The 17288-nt window shown below is 38.0% G+C and overlaps 1 protein-coding gene across 1 annotated transcript in view; it reads left to right on the top strand.

The window, feature by feature from the left end:
* Positions 1-1594: 1594 nt before the first annotated feature.
* Positions 1595-17288, top strand: part of LOC121737768 (homeobox protein slou) — a 30336-nt gene continuing 14642 nt past the window's right edge. The window contains exon 1 of the mRNA XM_042129463.1: positions 1595-2126. Coding sequence (XP_041985397.1) covers positions 1904-2126 — 223 coding nt within the window. The 5' untranslated portion in view covers positions 1595-1903. The remainder of the gene's footprint in view (positions 2127-17288) is intronic.

Raw genomic sequence — 17288 nt, 5'->3', positions numbered from 1 at the left:
GACTTCAACAAGAAACAATCAGAATTAGTGCTCACCTTGGGTAGGAACCAATTAAAAATCCTTACCAGAAGCCTAACTGGGCACTGCAAGCTCAACAAACACCTAAACAGAATGGGTATTTGTAGCATAATGACTTGCAGATTCTGTGAGGAGGAGGATGAAACACTTATTCACCTTCTCCTCGACTGCCCTGCTCTACTACAGAGCAGGAACAGGCAGCTTGGTCGCCACGAATACTCGTCCACAGAGGAAATTCGTGGCACCAACCCCAACCATATCGTTCAATTTATGAGCAGTATTGGGTTGGAGACGGTACTCTAGTGCGAAGGAGTCACAATAGATCCTCATGGGTCGCAGTGACGTCAGCGCTACAGTGACCTGCCTTCTTTAAAAAAAAAGAAAAAAAAACTTCTTAACGCGAGTGAAGCGCGGGCAAAAGCTAGTAATATAAACTTTTAGTTTTTATATTTTATTTTGATTTTGATATTCAACATTACTAGTAGATTTTATTGTGGAGTGATAGACCATATTTTAATGATAGTTTTGTATAATATCATATTAACATTTAGTATATTATATTAATATGTAATAATAATATTATATTAATATGTATAATATTATATTAACACTTACATTTAGAATTTAGATGAATATACGTGGGAGAGCCATACTTCGGCACGAATGGGCCGGCTCGGCCGGAGAAATACCACGTTCTCACAGAAAACCGGCGTGAAACAGCGCTTGCGCTGTGTTTCGCCGAGTGAGTGAGTTTACCGGAGGCCCAATCCCCTACCCTATTCCCTTCCCTACCCTCCCCGATTCCCTTCCCTTCCCTTCCCATCCCTACCCTCCCCTATTCCCTCTTAAAAGGCCGGCAACGCACCTGCAGTTCTTCTGATGCTGCGAGTGTCCATGGGCGACGGAAGTTGCTTTCCATCAGGTGACCCGCTTGCTCGTTTGCCCCCTTATTTCATAAAAAAAATTAGAGTTGCTAACAGACAAGATACTGCCATCGAACCAACGACTGATTCAACAGTCAAAGACATTAACTACATAGAGATAAAGTTAAAGATTAAGAATCGTGACGAAGTTGGTATACAATAATTTATATATTTGAATTTTGAAGCAACCGGAGAATTACATAAGCGAGACATTCCGACGAAAAACAGAACTAGGCGTAACAACGTTAACCCGTCGCTGCGACGGTCGCGCTAAGCACCGCGGAGGTCGCGCGCGGCCTCACGGACCCATTAGCCGCGATACATTGTCCCCCCCCTCCCCCCTCTCGCCGCTTTGCCCTCTTACCTCTAATATTCATAAGTCAATTTCCTGCCCCATTAATACGTAACGAAGTAGCGCAAATGGCCTTATCGCCTGCGCGATTACTCGCTCGCCACTCTCCTACATAATTCAACGTATTAAACGAAATTGTTTAAACCTTATTGCTCGATTACGTTCGTGCGGCGCGCGCCACGCCCCGCCGCGGGTGGCCAATCAGGTGGATCCTCGCCCCGCCTCTCCCCGCCCTGGCCGCCCGCCCCCCGCCGCGGCCCGTCGTGGGACGCTGTGATGCGTCGACGCTGCGTGCAGACGGACGCGCCCGCGTATACTAAAATCCGCACCCCATTTTTTTAAACAACTGCTAATTTGGGACGCTCGAGCTCGCGTAAGTCTAATTTAGCAGCCCAATTTTTTAATCGAAAAACTGCACTTCGGGCGTTCGAATTTCAAAATCCGAACCACGGACACTAAAAAAAAGTGAGACTGCTAAGTTCGGACGTTCCAATTTTAAAATCCGAACCGCGAAAAAAAGTGACTTAAGTACTTAACCCTAGAATAGCCTCTGCGGAAAAAAGTAACGTAGACAGTGAAGTGTGTGAGCGTCGGAGTATGAGATAATAGGATGACGATGCTTCGCGACGAGGAGGGCAGCGGGGAGGTGGATGTGGTGGGGATGGAGGAGCCGGCCCCCGTCGACCTGACGCTGGGGCTGACGAGGCCCGCCAGGCCCGCCATCGCCTTCTCCGTGGAGAACATCCTGGACCCCACCAAGTTCACCGGCCGCTCGGATAGATTGGAGGAGCAGTATTGGCGGCCGCATTATGACAGAGATGACAGTGATTCGGGTGAGCCGATTGTTATACTATTAGTATTATTATATTCGAACACCTCCGTGGTCCAGTGGTTAAGAACGTGGCTAAGACTCGAAGGTCGTGGGTTCGATTTCCGCGCTGGAAACATGTTATTTCCAAGTTTAGTTAGGACAATACAGGCTGATCACCTGATAATGATGCCTGACAAGTAAGATGATCCATGCGTCGGATAGGCATGTAAAAAGTCGGTCCTGCGTCTGATCTCTCGCCGGTCGTGTCGGTCTTCCGTCGCACAGGGTTACGAGAGTAAAGGAATAGAAAGTGCTCTTGTGTACTGCGCACACACTTGGGCACTATAAAATTACTCCTGAGTACCTGGCTTGGTTTCAATGAAACCGGCCACCGTCACCGAAGCCGGTGTGGGGGGTATTATATTAGTATTATTTGCAAAAGTTATCTAGGCTGTAGGGACCTTGTTTTACGTTTATTGAAGTAGGTAGAGCACTATCAGTTTCAATTGATTCACCTTAGTAAGGTAATATACTCGTACCTACCTATGAATCAGGATGACGCCTGCAACTCAGTTGAAACTCAGTTGAATTTAAATATAAGAATACATACATAATATTGTTATTAATGCTATGTACACCGTAGCTATCGTGTACATCAGATATAATACCAATTGTTATTTTAGTTGTAAGTAAAAAATGTATACGATGTGGTTGTACTTTATAAATAAAATAAATAAATAAAAATAAATAAATAAAAAATTCGCGCAGGAACTGTACAAATTTCCGGGAAAAAAGTATCCTAAGTCCTTTCCCGGGACTGTAAGTATTTCCATACCAAATTTCAGCAAAATTAATTCTGCAGTTTGGGCGAAGAGGTAATAGACAGTCACACATTGACTTCCCATCTCATCCCTAAATAATAATATTAATATACTGATATGAACTTTCATTAAATTACATTAATGTAATTTAATGAATAAGAATTTGTAGAATATTGTGACATTTAAATTATTAATTATATTTGACATCTGATATTGTGATTTAAATTAATTTGCTACTAGATTTTTTGTTATAATAATTGACATGCAGAAAACTTTTAAAACAATACATTTTTTATACGATGTAAACTCAAAACTGTATGGAATTCAATAAATCTTTATTTATTTATTTTAATACGAATTTTCAATACCATCTTGTATATAAAATTCTCGTGTGGCCGCAAACAATGTTTGGCCGCGTACTCCTTCGAAACGGCTTTACTGATTTTAACCAAATTTTATATGCATATTCTGTGGGTCTGAGAATCGGCTACTGTGTACTTATTATATTGATAAGTGCATATTTTGTTGAATAAATAATAGTAAATTATTACAACTCGAGACTGACGGCGACCATTGTTTGTGCGACGGGATAGCAATGGACGTTGTAATGGTGACATACTTATTTAGTCACTTCAATAAAATAATACGGGCAAAATACTTTATATGGCAAAGAAACGTTTGCCGTGGCAGCTAGTAATGCTATAAAATAAACAGCGACTTACTAATAATTTGCACATTACGGAATATTGTGATAAAGATTCCGTATGTGTTATTAATATCCGTTGGTTCCTGGTGGAAATCCATGTTTAACATAATAACACTTTGTTCACTTTTTAATCGTTATGCTAAATTATAAGAATGAATAAAGTGATTTTTAATTAATGTTATCCAAAATGTAAACATTATTATTATATTAGCTGTCCCGGTGAACTTCGTGTCACTTTAAAACTTTCCCTGGACTTCTACGAATATATTTTTAAGACTAAAATTAGCCCAAACCGTTCATCCGTTTTCGAGTTTTAGCGTTACTAACACAATTGAAAATCCATTTTTATATATATAGATTATATCTTAATATATATTATATAACTCAAAGGTGACTGACTGACTGACATAGTGATCTATCATCTATCAACGCGCAGCTTAAACCACTGGACCGATCGGCCTGAAATTTGGCGTGCAGGTAGATTTTATAACGTAGGCATCCGCTATTTTGATTAATTATACCCTCAAGGGGATGAAAGTTTGTATAAAATTTTGTAAATTTTAAACCGGTCTGGATGAGACTTCGATATAAATTTTTTTTCTTAATGAAATAAGGGGACAAACGACCAAACGGGTCACCTGATGGAAAGCAACTTCCGTCGCCCATGGACACTCGCAGCATCAGAAGAGCTGCAAGTGCGTTGCTGGCCTTTTAAGAGGGAATAGGGTAATAGGGGAGGGTAGGGAAGGGAACAGGGTAGGGGATTGGGCCTCCGGTAAACTCACTCACTCGGCGAAACACAGCGCAAGCGCTGTTTCACGCCAGTTTTCTGTGAGAACGTGGTATTTCTGCGGTCGAGCCGGCCCATTCGTGCCGAAGCATGGCTCTCCCACGTAAATTAATAAAAACATTTTTTAACGCGAGCGAAGCCGCGGGCAAAAGCTAGTAATACATAATTAATAATTTAAGCAACGCGTTAACTAGTTTAATATTTGCTCAGTTATTGTCACCATTACCTATTATTTCTTTTATATGAAGGCATGGGCGTACCCAGGTTCTGGGCCAGGGGGGGGCAAATTACCCAGGTTCTGGTGCCAGGGGGGGGGCAAATCACCCAGGTTCTGGGCCAGGGGGGGCCAATCAGATTTTTCATAAGCTAGGTGTTTATAAAGAATAAAAAATTAATAATTTTTAGTTGTAAAAATATTGTATTGCAAACAAATGGCAAAAATTCGTTCTTAATTTTTAATTTTTATAGATAAAAGTACTAGATAATATACTTAGTAGGAACGTCAACATGATCCAGGGGGGGGCAACTGCCCCCCTGCCCCCCCCCCCCTCGGTACGCCCATGTATGAAGGTTCAAAAACACGACATAATAATTTAATAAGTTGCTTGTGCGAAGCAGTTCGTTAATCTCAATGTAATTAAACATTTTCTTTTCTTGTGATTATATTATCTTAAATGTAAAAGGCCTTAAAGTATCTCCATACCTTTATTTTAAATCAGTTTAGCGTTTTAAGTCTGAGTGAGTAAAACATAATTATTATAACAATAGAATAATAGTTTGCAAATCAGATAGAATAAAATAAAATAGATACACAGAAATACATTCGCATCTACAGGGTGTGTAAAAGTCTTAAATGGGCCAATGAAATAATTAAAATGCTGGCTAAAATTTACTGTGGATATTTATTTAGAACTAGAAAATAATTAATATAAAAATGCAATAAAATAAAAACAAGTTAAGCCATTGGACTCAGAAATAATAATGAAAAAATATGACAATATACCAATGTCAAAAATAATAGTTTTTTAAAAACAATTCTTACTGGCCAGTGCGGCAACCTCTTTTACAATTCTTAACATGCCCCCGGGCGTTGAAAGACACTTTCAACCAAAATACATCACAGAAAATAATAATGAACCTTAAATACAAATATCCTACAACAACATAAACAAAACTTAGAAGAATAAACCTAAATTAAATGTAAGAAAAAAACTAAACACATCTAACTCAGGGTCATAATGGGAGGGGACAAATTCTTGTAAAAGATCTTCTTATTAATTCCTGAAGAAGTTCGAAGATCGGCAACCCGCACTACACCATCACGGCCTGGATGGACAGCGACGACACGTCCTAGTTTCCATTCAGAGGAGGTACGCTAATCCTCTATAAATCGACGAACACCATCGTACATCATATAATATGTGAGAACATCGATTTCAGTACGCCATTTAATATGTATATTTGCACTCGGATACAAATTCTTTGCTTCTTCGTGTTCAAAAATGCTGTTTCAATTGTTCAATGAAGTGGATTCTCGACACAGAACGTATGTTCTGATCTGGTAACTTGTACTTGTCAGGTTATAAGTAAGTCATCACAAGACCAATAAAATGTCCGGATGTCTGTGGACTCAAATCCGCCGGATCGGACGACAAGGGTGTGAGGGGTCTCAAATTTTACATAATATTATATCGCGTCAATTTAATCTAATGTGGTACCTTAATTAACTCCTCAAACCTTAAATTACAATTGCCTAATACACGTATAAAATGATTTTCTGTTCATTTTACACCTGCTACCCAAATGCCGCCAAATTGTAGAAAGTACGCAGAAATAAAATGTAATTTTATAATATAATTAGAATAAATTATTATTGACAAAATATCAGAATTATCTTTTAAGAATTTTGATAATTCCTTGTACGCACCAACAAACGAAGTACTATAATCGGAATAATTACCCCTCCGTGCGATGAATCTGTTAAGAGCGTTCACAAAAGTATTGCTGGTTAGATCACCCACCAGTGGTCTAGCGTGCATTAATCCCTTATGCTCATAATCAAATAATAATAATACTTTCTTCAATAAAGAAATAATAATAATAGTTTAGTGAAAATAATGAGTGGACTGTATTAACATAGAATGCTTTAATGATAATGAAAATTTAAATCAAAGAAAATAATCTAAAAATTTCAACATAACATTTTTAGTTGGTAATTTTCCCATTCAATAATAGTTGGAACTTTGAAAATATTCCTCTTGTCATTTAATAATAAATGTAATGCACAATGAAATTCGTCATCATTATTAATAATAGTTAGAACAGGTAATAACCAATAGTTCATACCTATAATATTTTTCTATCTTTCGGTAACCTACGCTCTAAAGAAAATAAATAATGCAAAACTCTACTAAATGACTCTCCCTAAAAGAATTCATTTTCAATAATAAGCGAACACAAACCGACCGTCACTAAGACGAATAATATAATCCTTGGAAATTCCTCACATTCCAATTCCTCCTGGGAGTAAAATGACGATTCCTGTCATATTTATCTCGTAATGGATTCATATTCGTTACATTACATTGTAAATAATTATTAGAGTGCAATGTAGAATAATTATAATCATATTGGCCTGAAACGACCCATCCAAGTTTAGTTTCAATAATAAAAGGTTTACCTTTACCTAAACTGATCTTTTGTGATCCAACAATACACCAAAACAGATCTGCGCCAATCAAAATGTCAATGTCCTTTGGCGAGACGAACTCTGGATCAGCCAAAGTAATTCCCTTAGGAATATTATTAAGGTCTGGTAAATGAATGTGATGACGAGGCATCTTATTAAAAATTAATGGTAAAATAAAACAATTTAAATTAGAGCTGTAATCACCATTGACAGATGAAATATTTACATGACATGATTTACTGATTTGGGACTCTATATTATTAATACCCACAAGAGACCTTTCGACCATTTTAGTTTGCAATCCTAACGTCGAACAAAGTTTCTCTGTTATAAAGCTGCATGTACTGCCGCTATCTAAGACAGCACGGACAGTGTGAAGTTCATTATTTATATCACAAATATTCACTAAAGCGGTCGACAAAATAACGTCACTTTGTTCGGTGTTAATATTACAATCTAAATTCATATTTGATGTCAATGTCACAACCGGGACATCCGTGTCTGGGACATCGCGGGCAATAGGTTTTGGAATCGTAATATTACCTGTCTCTTGTTGACCATTAAAATTGTCAATATGCAATCTGTAATTGTGCCTTTTATTACATATACTACACCCTGACCTTTTGCATTGTTTAGAAAAATGTCCTTTTTCCAAACAGTTGAAACAAACTTTGAAAGCTGGCATCGCTTTAAATCGCTCATTGCTATTTAATTTTAAAAACTTAGGACAATTAAATAATTTATGGCTCTCGCTACACATTGGACACGGCGGGCACGGAGTCGGTGATAGTGGTTTCGGTTGCTGCACGCCAATCATAGACCTAAGCTGAGAATTTGGTTTACTCGAATAATTCAATGAATTTTTATTACGTGAAAGTTCTAGAGTTTCAACCAAATCTGCACGGCTGCGTAAGAAACTTAAAAATGAATCGAAATTAATCTTATTTATATCCGCTATCCTACCTCTGAACTCCTCCCACTCCCTATACGTTTTCTGATCTAACTTACTCGTTACAATATGAATTAAAAGTGTGTCCCACTGTGTAACGGGTTCGCCTAATGATTCTAGAGCTCTCAAATTTTTGTTTAAAATATCAATTAAATTCTTAATGCTGCACGACGACTCTTTATTTAAAGTTGGAATATTAAACAATGCATTGACGTGGTTCTGAATCAATAATCGTTTATTATTGTATCTATCACATAATAAATCCCACGCCAATATATAATTATTACATGAAAATTCAATCGACTCAATGACCACAGCAGCGGAGCCCTCGAGTGAGGCACGTAAGTAATGGAACTTGTCGATATTATCTATTTCAGGGTTGCAGTGAATCAAACTAGAGAAGGTGTCTCGAAACTCCAACCAATTATCGTAGGACCCACTGAATTTGGGAAGCTGTATAGTGGGCAATCTAACCGCACCACCGTTCGCTTTGTGAGCACTCTCTCTTACAGACTCATCCTTAACATGGTAAGCGAGGAGCCCTCGAGCACGAGCAACAACATCAAAATATAATGATTCAAAACATGTCCGTTCGGACAGTTGTTCCTCCATGCTCTCGGATAATAATTCCAGACTTACCTGGACTTCATCGTATTGGTTGTACAACTCTTCAATTTTGTGCAAACGCAACTCTAGCTCTGCCCTACCCTTACTGTCTAGCGATACCTCCGCGTGCTGCTCCACATAGTTGCGGAAAATAGTAAGTCGGCCCTTATACGCCGCGCGCTTCTTTACTAAAGCTTTCATCTCGTCGGCCATTTGGGAGTAATTATAAAATCAACAAAATACTGAAAATATACAATTGGCAATTAATACTACAACCAATAACAATTAATTCTGTGACAACTTACAATAATATTATTTACAATGTATTTATAACTCGAGCGAGTTAGTAATATTTTACCTAATAATATGGTTATAATCAATTCAATGAAAATATTATGTTGTCACAGTTACAATGAAATAACAATTATCGATACAATTAATATAATGTGTATCTTACCTATTCACAAAGAAAATAATAAAAATTAGGCCTTACCACATTAGCGGGTTAATAATAATAATACAATCAAAAATACCGCTGAGACCCCTGAATTACCCTGGTCCAATAGTCTTCAGTTCAACAATAATGATAATTCTTCAATAATTCTCCAATAATGTGGTGAAATCAATATTCTTCCAGCTCTGTAGTAATATTTCCACATTTCTCCAATTATAATCTGGTCCAATCAATATGCCGTTGAATATCGGCTCCTTTTGGATACAATCTTTATCCACAATAATCCGGCTCGAAGGACCATGTAAAAGTCTTAAATGGGCCAATGAAATAATTAAAATGCTGGCTAAAATTTACTGTGGATATTTATTTAGAACTAGAAAATAATTAATATAAAAATGCAATAAAATAAAAACAAGTTAAGCCATTGGACTCAGAAATAATAATGAAAAAATATGACAATATACCAATGTCAAAAATAATAGTTTTTTAAAAACAATTCTTACTGGCCAGTGCGGCAACCTCTTTTACAATTCTTAACAGGGTGTAACAAAAATAAGTGATAATACTTTAGGGTGTGTACGTGTTCCTTGTAGAGATTTCACTGTGAAAGTAGCAGCTTTGAAAGACGAATTTTTTTTCTTCACTTTTGTATGGGCAAGAGCCCGAGCGTCACGAGTTTCCCCATACAAAAGTGAAAAAAATTTTTGGTCTTTGAGCGCTGCTACTTTCACAGTGAACTCTCTACAAGGAACACGTACACACCCTAAAGTATTATCACTTATTTTTGTTACACCCTGTATAATATTGTATGTATTTGTTGAAGTATCTGAAATTGAGTTTTGAATTTCCTTATAAAATATGTTCGTAGTACCGCCGCTACGCCGTTCTACGAGGCGCTACGGCATAGTAACAGGCTTGTTTTTCGTACACTTTTTAGATTTTTTTTAGCTATTTAAATAGGTTATTGTTAAAAAATATATTTTTATCAGATAACTAGCTGTCCCGGCAAACATTGTTTTGCCATATAAAGTATTTCGCCCATATTATTTTATTGAAGCGACTAAATAAGTATGGCACCATGGCAACGTCCATCGCTATCCCGTCGCACAAACAATGGTCGCCGTCAGTCTCGAGTTGTAATAATTTACTATTATTTATTCAACAAAATATGCACTTATCAATATAATAAGTACACAGTAGCCGATTCTCAGACCCACAGAATATGCATATAAAATTTGGTTAAAATCAGTAAAGCCGTTTGAAAATTTAGGAATAATACAGTAATAATTACTGTATTATTCCTAAATTTTCAAACCATATAAAACCTTCCCTGGACTTCTGAGATTGTTTCTAGACTAAAATTTAGCAAATCGGTACAGCCGTTTTCGAGTATAAGCGTTTACTAACATAATATTTAGCGAAATATTTTTATATTATACAAAGAATAAAATATGTTATGTTACAAATTAGACATATTAATATTATTCAGTCTATTTATTTATTTATTTATTGATAAAATACAGTCTGAGTAGAAACGGTCTACGTAAACAAACATACATACTTAACTGCTTAATATATTATGTTTAATTCATTATTTGGTATTAATTTCGGTAAAATAGGGTTTTTTTTTGTAGTTAGTAAGTATTTAACGTGTAATAATTTTAAATTCGTTCGATTACTTTTGATAGAAGTATAATATTATATTATACTTTCGAACATAATACAGTCAGACTAACTGCACTCAGAGACGAATATTAATTACTTATATCTAATTAAATTAAGAGTTTGACATAAGCCCCATACATCATCTGTCAAACTCTTCATTAAACTGAAATTTAATCGTCATTAAATAAATCTGAGTGCGGTAATAAATATTATTACTGAAAAAAAGTGTATGTTTGCTACTTTATACGTGGGAGAGCTATGCTTCGGCACGAATGGGCCGGCTCGACCAGATAAATACCACGTTCTCACAGAAAACCGGCGTGAAACAGCGCTTGCGCTGTGTTTCGCCGAGTGAGTGAGTTTACCGGAGGCCCAATCCCTTAACCCCTACCCTATTCCCTTCCCTACCCTCAACTATTCCCTTCCCTTCCCTTCCCTACCCTCCCCTATTACCTTATTCCCTTCCCTACCTTCAACTATTCCCTTCCCTTCCCTACCCTCCCATATTACCCTATTCCCTCTTAAAAGGCCGGCAACGCACTTGCAGCTCTTCTGATGCTGCGAGTGTCCATGGGCGACGGAAGTTGCTTTCCATCAGGTGACCCGTTTGCTCGTTTGCCCCCTTATTTCATAAAAAAAAAACTTTAAAAACTGATGATTTTGATTATATTTAGGTCTAGTATGTATTTTATTGTGTGCGTATTTTAAAATTAGATTTTTTCAGATGCACAATTATTTCTGCTAATCATTTCTAAATGTAGTGTAATAACTAATAAGTAATAACTAATGGAATAGGTATATGTGATAGAATAGGTAATAATAATAATAAATTTATTCCTCCCAAAAATTACATATTATGCAATTTGTGGGAGACATGGAGCCCATATATTGGCCTATATATTGGTACCCCAGGCCCCCCCTTACAAACAATGGAGTAACAAAGTAACAACTAATAATAAAAGGTAGAATTGATATAAAGTGTTACACAATTTCTTTCAGATTCTTGGTAATTTAGGTTTTTTCACAACATCTGAAATTCGTTTATCAAGCGGTAGCAGTAGTTTTTACAATTATACAAATTCTGCCGTTCCCTGTTCGCAGATGAAGAGGTAACAGACAGACAGATACACTTTCGCATTTATAATATTACTATTGATTACACCACCTATGTTTAGACGTGGGAGAGCCATGCTTCGGCACGAATGGGCCGGCTCGACCGGAGAAATACCACGTTCTCACAGAAAACCGGCGTGAAACAGCGCTTGCGCTGTGTTTCGTCGAGTGAGTGAGTTTACCGGAGGCCCAATCCCCTACCCCATTCCCTTCCCTACCCTCCCCTATTCCCTTCCCATCCCATCCTTACCCTCCCCTATTACCCTGTTCCCTCTTAAAAGGCCGGCAACGCACCTGCAGCTCTTCTGATGCTGCGAGTGTCCATGGGCGACGGAAGTTGCTTTCCATCAGGTGACCCGTTTGCTCGTTTACCCCCTTATTTCATAAAAAAAATGTAGGAGATACCTACCTAGGTGGCGGCTCCCGTCGCTGAAAAGCGATGCGTCATGCGCTCGTAGGCCAATTTCTACAAAATTAATTTTCTTCAGATGTTATAATTGTTTTCATTCGAAACAATGTTTCTTGGTTTATGTACTTACTTGAAAGTTTTTGTTTACAAATATTTAAATTATCTTTACATAGCCACTTCTTACATTTAGTTTAAAACAAAATACTTAAATTCTATCTATAAAAATCTTATCTTCAATCTTATACATAAATCAGCATATTTTAAAGACAGAGTGATTCAAATAGAAGGCAACGTACTGTATGAGGCCTAGGTTAATTGTTAGATAGTATAGTTTCATTAGTTACATACTGTTTATCCCGGAACAATGTACGGTTCCCGCGCAAGAAACGAATTTTGGCGCAACGGAGTTGCACGCGTCATCTACTACCTACTTATATCTTTTTTATTATCTACCTACTTATAATCTTATATCTTTAAACGAGCAATTGGAATCTCGGAATCGGCTCCAACGATTTTCATGAAATTTAGTATAAATTTCATGAAAATCGTTGCAGCCGGGTAATAGGGGGTTTCGGGGGCGATAAATCGATCTAGCTAGGAATCATTTTCAGAAAATGTCTTTTTATTCGTGTTTTATCGATAATCGATAAACTGAAAAGTATGACTTTTTCTGACATCTATTGGCGAATAATAATACTATTTTGTCAGCAACTAATTGTTTTAACGACCAGCAGATGGCGTTATTATGTAGCACGAAGTCAATGATTGCTATACCAAGCAAAGCTCGGTCATCCAGGTACTAATATATTGTATAAGATAACGTCGTTTTAAGTAAAATGATAATAACTTTTTTACTACTTTGACAAAGCTATAATATGGCTATTAATTATATCCGCCACACACATGCATGTCATTTGATCAAGAAGCATTGATGCAAATAAAGTCAAAATTAGTCGCCATTAGTCGCGCATTCGCAGACAACCCATTTTAATTCCTAGCTACTGGATAATGTTTTTTTTACTAATGGCGAAGGCAAAAGAAGGGTTATGATTTTAGCACATTACTTATATTATGTATGTTCTTATGCCGCGCCGGTTCTTCTCGCCGGTGGTAGACACCAGTAGTAGGTACCTATCAACGTTCTGAAAGCATTTTAAAAAAATCTACTCAGTAATAAAACAATTTTTATTTTTATTTATTGTTTGTCCCACTATAACGACAGAAAATTACGAACGCTTTAATATCTACTTTGTTCTAGATCACAATTCACAAGCATGTGATCTCGCGATGTAGCGGCCAAACCGCTCGTTCGCGCGGACGCATATGAATCAATCATTACCTGCAATAAGCCGGATGGATAGGAAGAAATATTTTTCACACTAGGAACAAAAATATTTCTTAATCTGGGCAGGCTTGCACTGACTAATGCAACTCAAAGGCCTAACATTATACGTATTGATTACGACGATAAGTTTCTACCTAAAGTCTGAACTTATGCGAATCATAAATACATTTTTTTTTTAATGAAATAAGGGGGCAAACGAGCAAACGGGTCACCTGATGGAAAGCAACTTCCGTCGCCCATGGACACTCGCAGCATCAGAAGAGCTGCAGGTGCGTTGTCGGCCTTTTAAGATTGAATAGGGTAGAAGGGAATAGGGGAGGGTAAGGAAGGGAATAGGGTAGGGGATTGGGCCTCCGGTAAACTCACTCACTCGGCGAAACACAGCGCTAGCGCTGTTTCACGCCGGTTTTCTGTGAGAACGTGGTATTTCTCCGGTCGAGCCGGCCCATTCGTGCCGAAGCATGGCTCTCCCACGTATATACGTACATATTCATCTCTACCTAATTTTAAACCTTATATTACCAAACCATTCTCCGTTTGCGCCGTAGTCAAATATCCATGATATATCCCAGTGAGTTAATCACAGCCATCATCACACCGCCCGCAGAGCTGTCAACACGTCATCCCACGCCATCCCACGCTATCCCATGCCATCACAAGCTACGGGATTTGCTCCCCTGTGCTCGGATAGCCTATCTATCTATACTACCACTATATAGCTGTAATACAGCCCGCCCCTTGCTTGTATTGGCTTGTTTACCTAATCCAGCCAAAAAGTTGGAGTGGGGTACTCGAAATAAACATTGCTATTGTTTGTGTGATTATATTTACCCGACTTACTTAAAGGGGTAATGATTTTGACGGTATATATGATGATTATATATTTCTTAACTTGATTACGCAAGTCCATTGTACATAAATTCCTTGAAGAACCGTACATTTTTTCGGGATAAAAACTCAAAGTATCTTCATACTAAATTTCAGCAAAATCGGTTCAGCGTTTTGAGTGTGAAGAGGTAACAGACCACCACACTTTCGCATTATAATATTGAAATGAAATGAAAATGAAATTAAATATTCGTATGCATATCTAATATACAAAATTCTCGTGTCACAATGTTAGGCCGCCTACTCCTCCAAAACGGCTTTACTGATTTTAACCAAATTTTATATGCATATTCAGTGGGTCTGAGAATCGATTACTGGGTACTTTTTATATTGATAAGTGCATTTGTTGAATAAATAATAGTAAATTATTACAACTCGAGACTGACGGCGACCATTGTTTGTGCGACGGGATAGCGATGGACGTTGCCATGGTGACATACTTATTTAGTCACTTCAATAAAATAATACGGGTGAAATACTTTATATGGCAAAGAAACGTTTGCCGGGACAGCTAGTAAGACTATAGATTATGTAGGTACAATGAACTGTTTAAAGAAGGTACTCAATACAATGTTATAAAGGCGAAAGTGTGTCTGTTTTCTTGTCAGGTGTAAACCGCTTAACCATTTTAATGTAATTTTGTCTGGAGATACTGTATGTGACAGAAAAACTCATGGGAAAATTTTACCCTGAAAAAATAGACAGAAACGAATTTTGACATACGTGATACGGGCTACATTACGTGTTGGTTATTTCGTAGATAATTCGCGATACTCCTAGTAAAAGGGTAATTATATGCGTCCGCGCGAACGGGCGGTATGGCCGCTAAATCGCGAAATCACAAGCAATGAATGTAAATGACAGCACGACCGCGCCGCTATGTAGCACCTCCATCGTGGGTATCGCAGACACAATAGATTATCAATTGTTATGCACCAGCCGGCTGCCGCTTGGGGATTGATGGGTTAAATAAATCCATACTATTGCTTGTGATCTCACGGTGAAGGCGGACGCATATACCGCTAGATCAGCCTTTCCCAAAGTAGGCGATAACGCCCCCTTGTGGGCGCTGAAGGTCTAAAGGGGTGTGGGACCCAGAAAAAAATGTGGGCGTTGTGTAGAGGCCTGGAGGGTGATCTATTTCATCTGGATGCATTGAAACAAGGGGGGCACTAAAAATAATATTTTCTCAAAGTGGGCAGTAGACAAAATAAGTTTGGGAACCCCTGGTCTAGATCAAGCCTTGCAACGAAAAGGCTATATATAATCTTTAATAGCTATAATCTATATCTTATGTAAGTAACTAAGTAATCTGGACCGTTTAGGCAGGGTAATGGTGTATGAAGGGCAGTATAGGCTAGTGTTGATAACATCTCAGAGGCAGTATCTTCTGCCACATTACCTCTGCTGTGTAGGCCAACTCTCTTGGAGTAATACCAATGCGTATGTTTCTAACTGTTAAAAAATTCTAAATCTATGTCTAAATGTTAATAAATTCATCAAAACCCGTTCAGTACTCGCCTGAAATAGCACCATCTTAACCATTTATCTTCCCGATCTTCAACTTTAACATCTAAAAGCATTCGCAAAAATATCCTCAATCAAAACAACCCTTGCCCAAATCCGCAGTAAAAAAGCGAGTGCGAGCGAGAGGCACGTGCGAGCGAGACGGCGGATCCCTTTGGCCAGCAAACCGTGAAATTGGTCTCGTCTAAACGAATCTAACGATTATTTTATTACGTACCCTGCTAAGATTTGTTTCTTGCTCAGTGAAATAAAAGAGAAGGGGTCAGTTTTACCCCATTGGGCTATTCGGTAGTTTGTTAGTGCTGACTCAGTGGGGGTGTAACTAGTGTTATAAATTGCATGTTGAGAGTGATGTGATGATGCGGTTGGCTGAAAATAAGCAGTTCTTAAACCTTAAGAAACCCAAGTGTTCCAAATTATTTCTATTTTACAATATAAGCATTACATAAGACGTTTTTATTGAAGAATAGAATAACTTTAAGTAATTTAGTTACGCGTTAATAAATAATTCAATGTAATTGGGATCAAGTTAACATAAAGACTGAAATTCTTCAAAAAAGGTAGTCGGTACCCTTGCACGTCTACTTGCCCTACCACCTTACCTGCTATTTACTGGTTTTGATGGCACTCCCATTACCCATAGCTCATAATCCAGGATCTGCAGTCTATAGTTTTCTGATTGCGTTCTTTGACCTGTAATTTATAATTGTTTGTGTTATAAATGTAGGGTCAAACAAAGACCTTTTCGGCAGAATTATTAGGTACCTTAGCAATTAAACAGGCGTTTGACAGCAGATATTGAGCAGCCTGCAGTATTGCTGTCGCAACATCCAAACGCACCCGAACTTTTGATGGGATTGATCTACCTTGTTATTTATTTTATTTATTTAAATCAGGCATCTTGGCCCATATTATATATACCTTATAGACTAACATATATAACATATAAACTAAAGCTAACACTAAGCGCTAAACACGTATTGTCTGCGACGTGGGGCGCGACGTGTTCGGAAGTCGTCCTCGGAACCTCCTGTAGACGACTCCAATCGGCTAGAACTCCTCCTTCTCGAAGGTCGATGCGTCGGGACCCTCACCACAAAGGAGCTAAAATTGACTTTGTGGCGGGACTCCAAACGCTCGACCCTCAAGACGAAGTGGGTCTTGCTCCGGATGTAGTCCACGATCTGCTCGACCGTCGTGGACCAGTGCAGCCTGGACACGT

The sequence above is a fragment of the Aricia agestis genome, chromosome 21 (assembly GCF_905147365.1).
Source record: "Aricia agestis chromosome 21, ilAriAges1.1, whole genome shotgun sequence".
Classification (NCBI taxonomy): Eukaryota; Metazoa; Arthropoda; class Insecta; order Lepidoptera; family Lycaenidae; genus Aricia; species Aricia agestis.
Note: the sequence above shows the minus strand (reverse complement) of the source record. Positions and strands in the feature narration are given on the sequence as shown.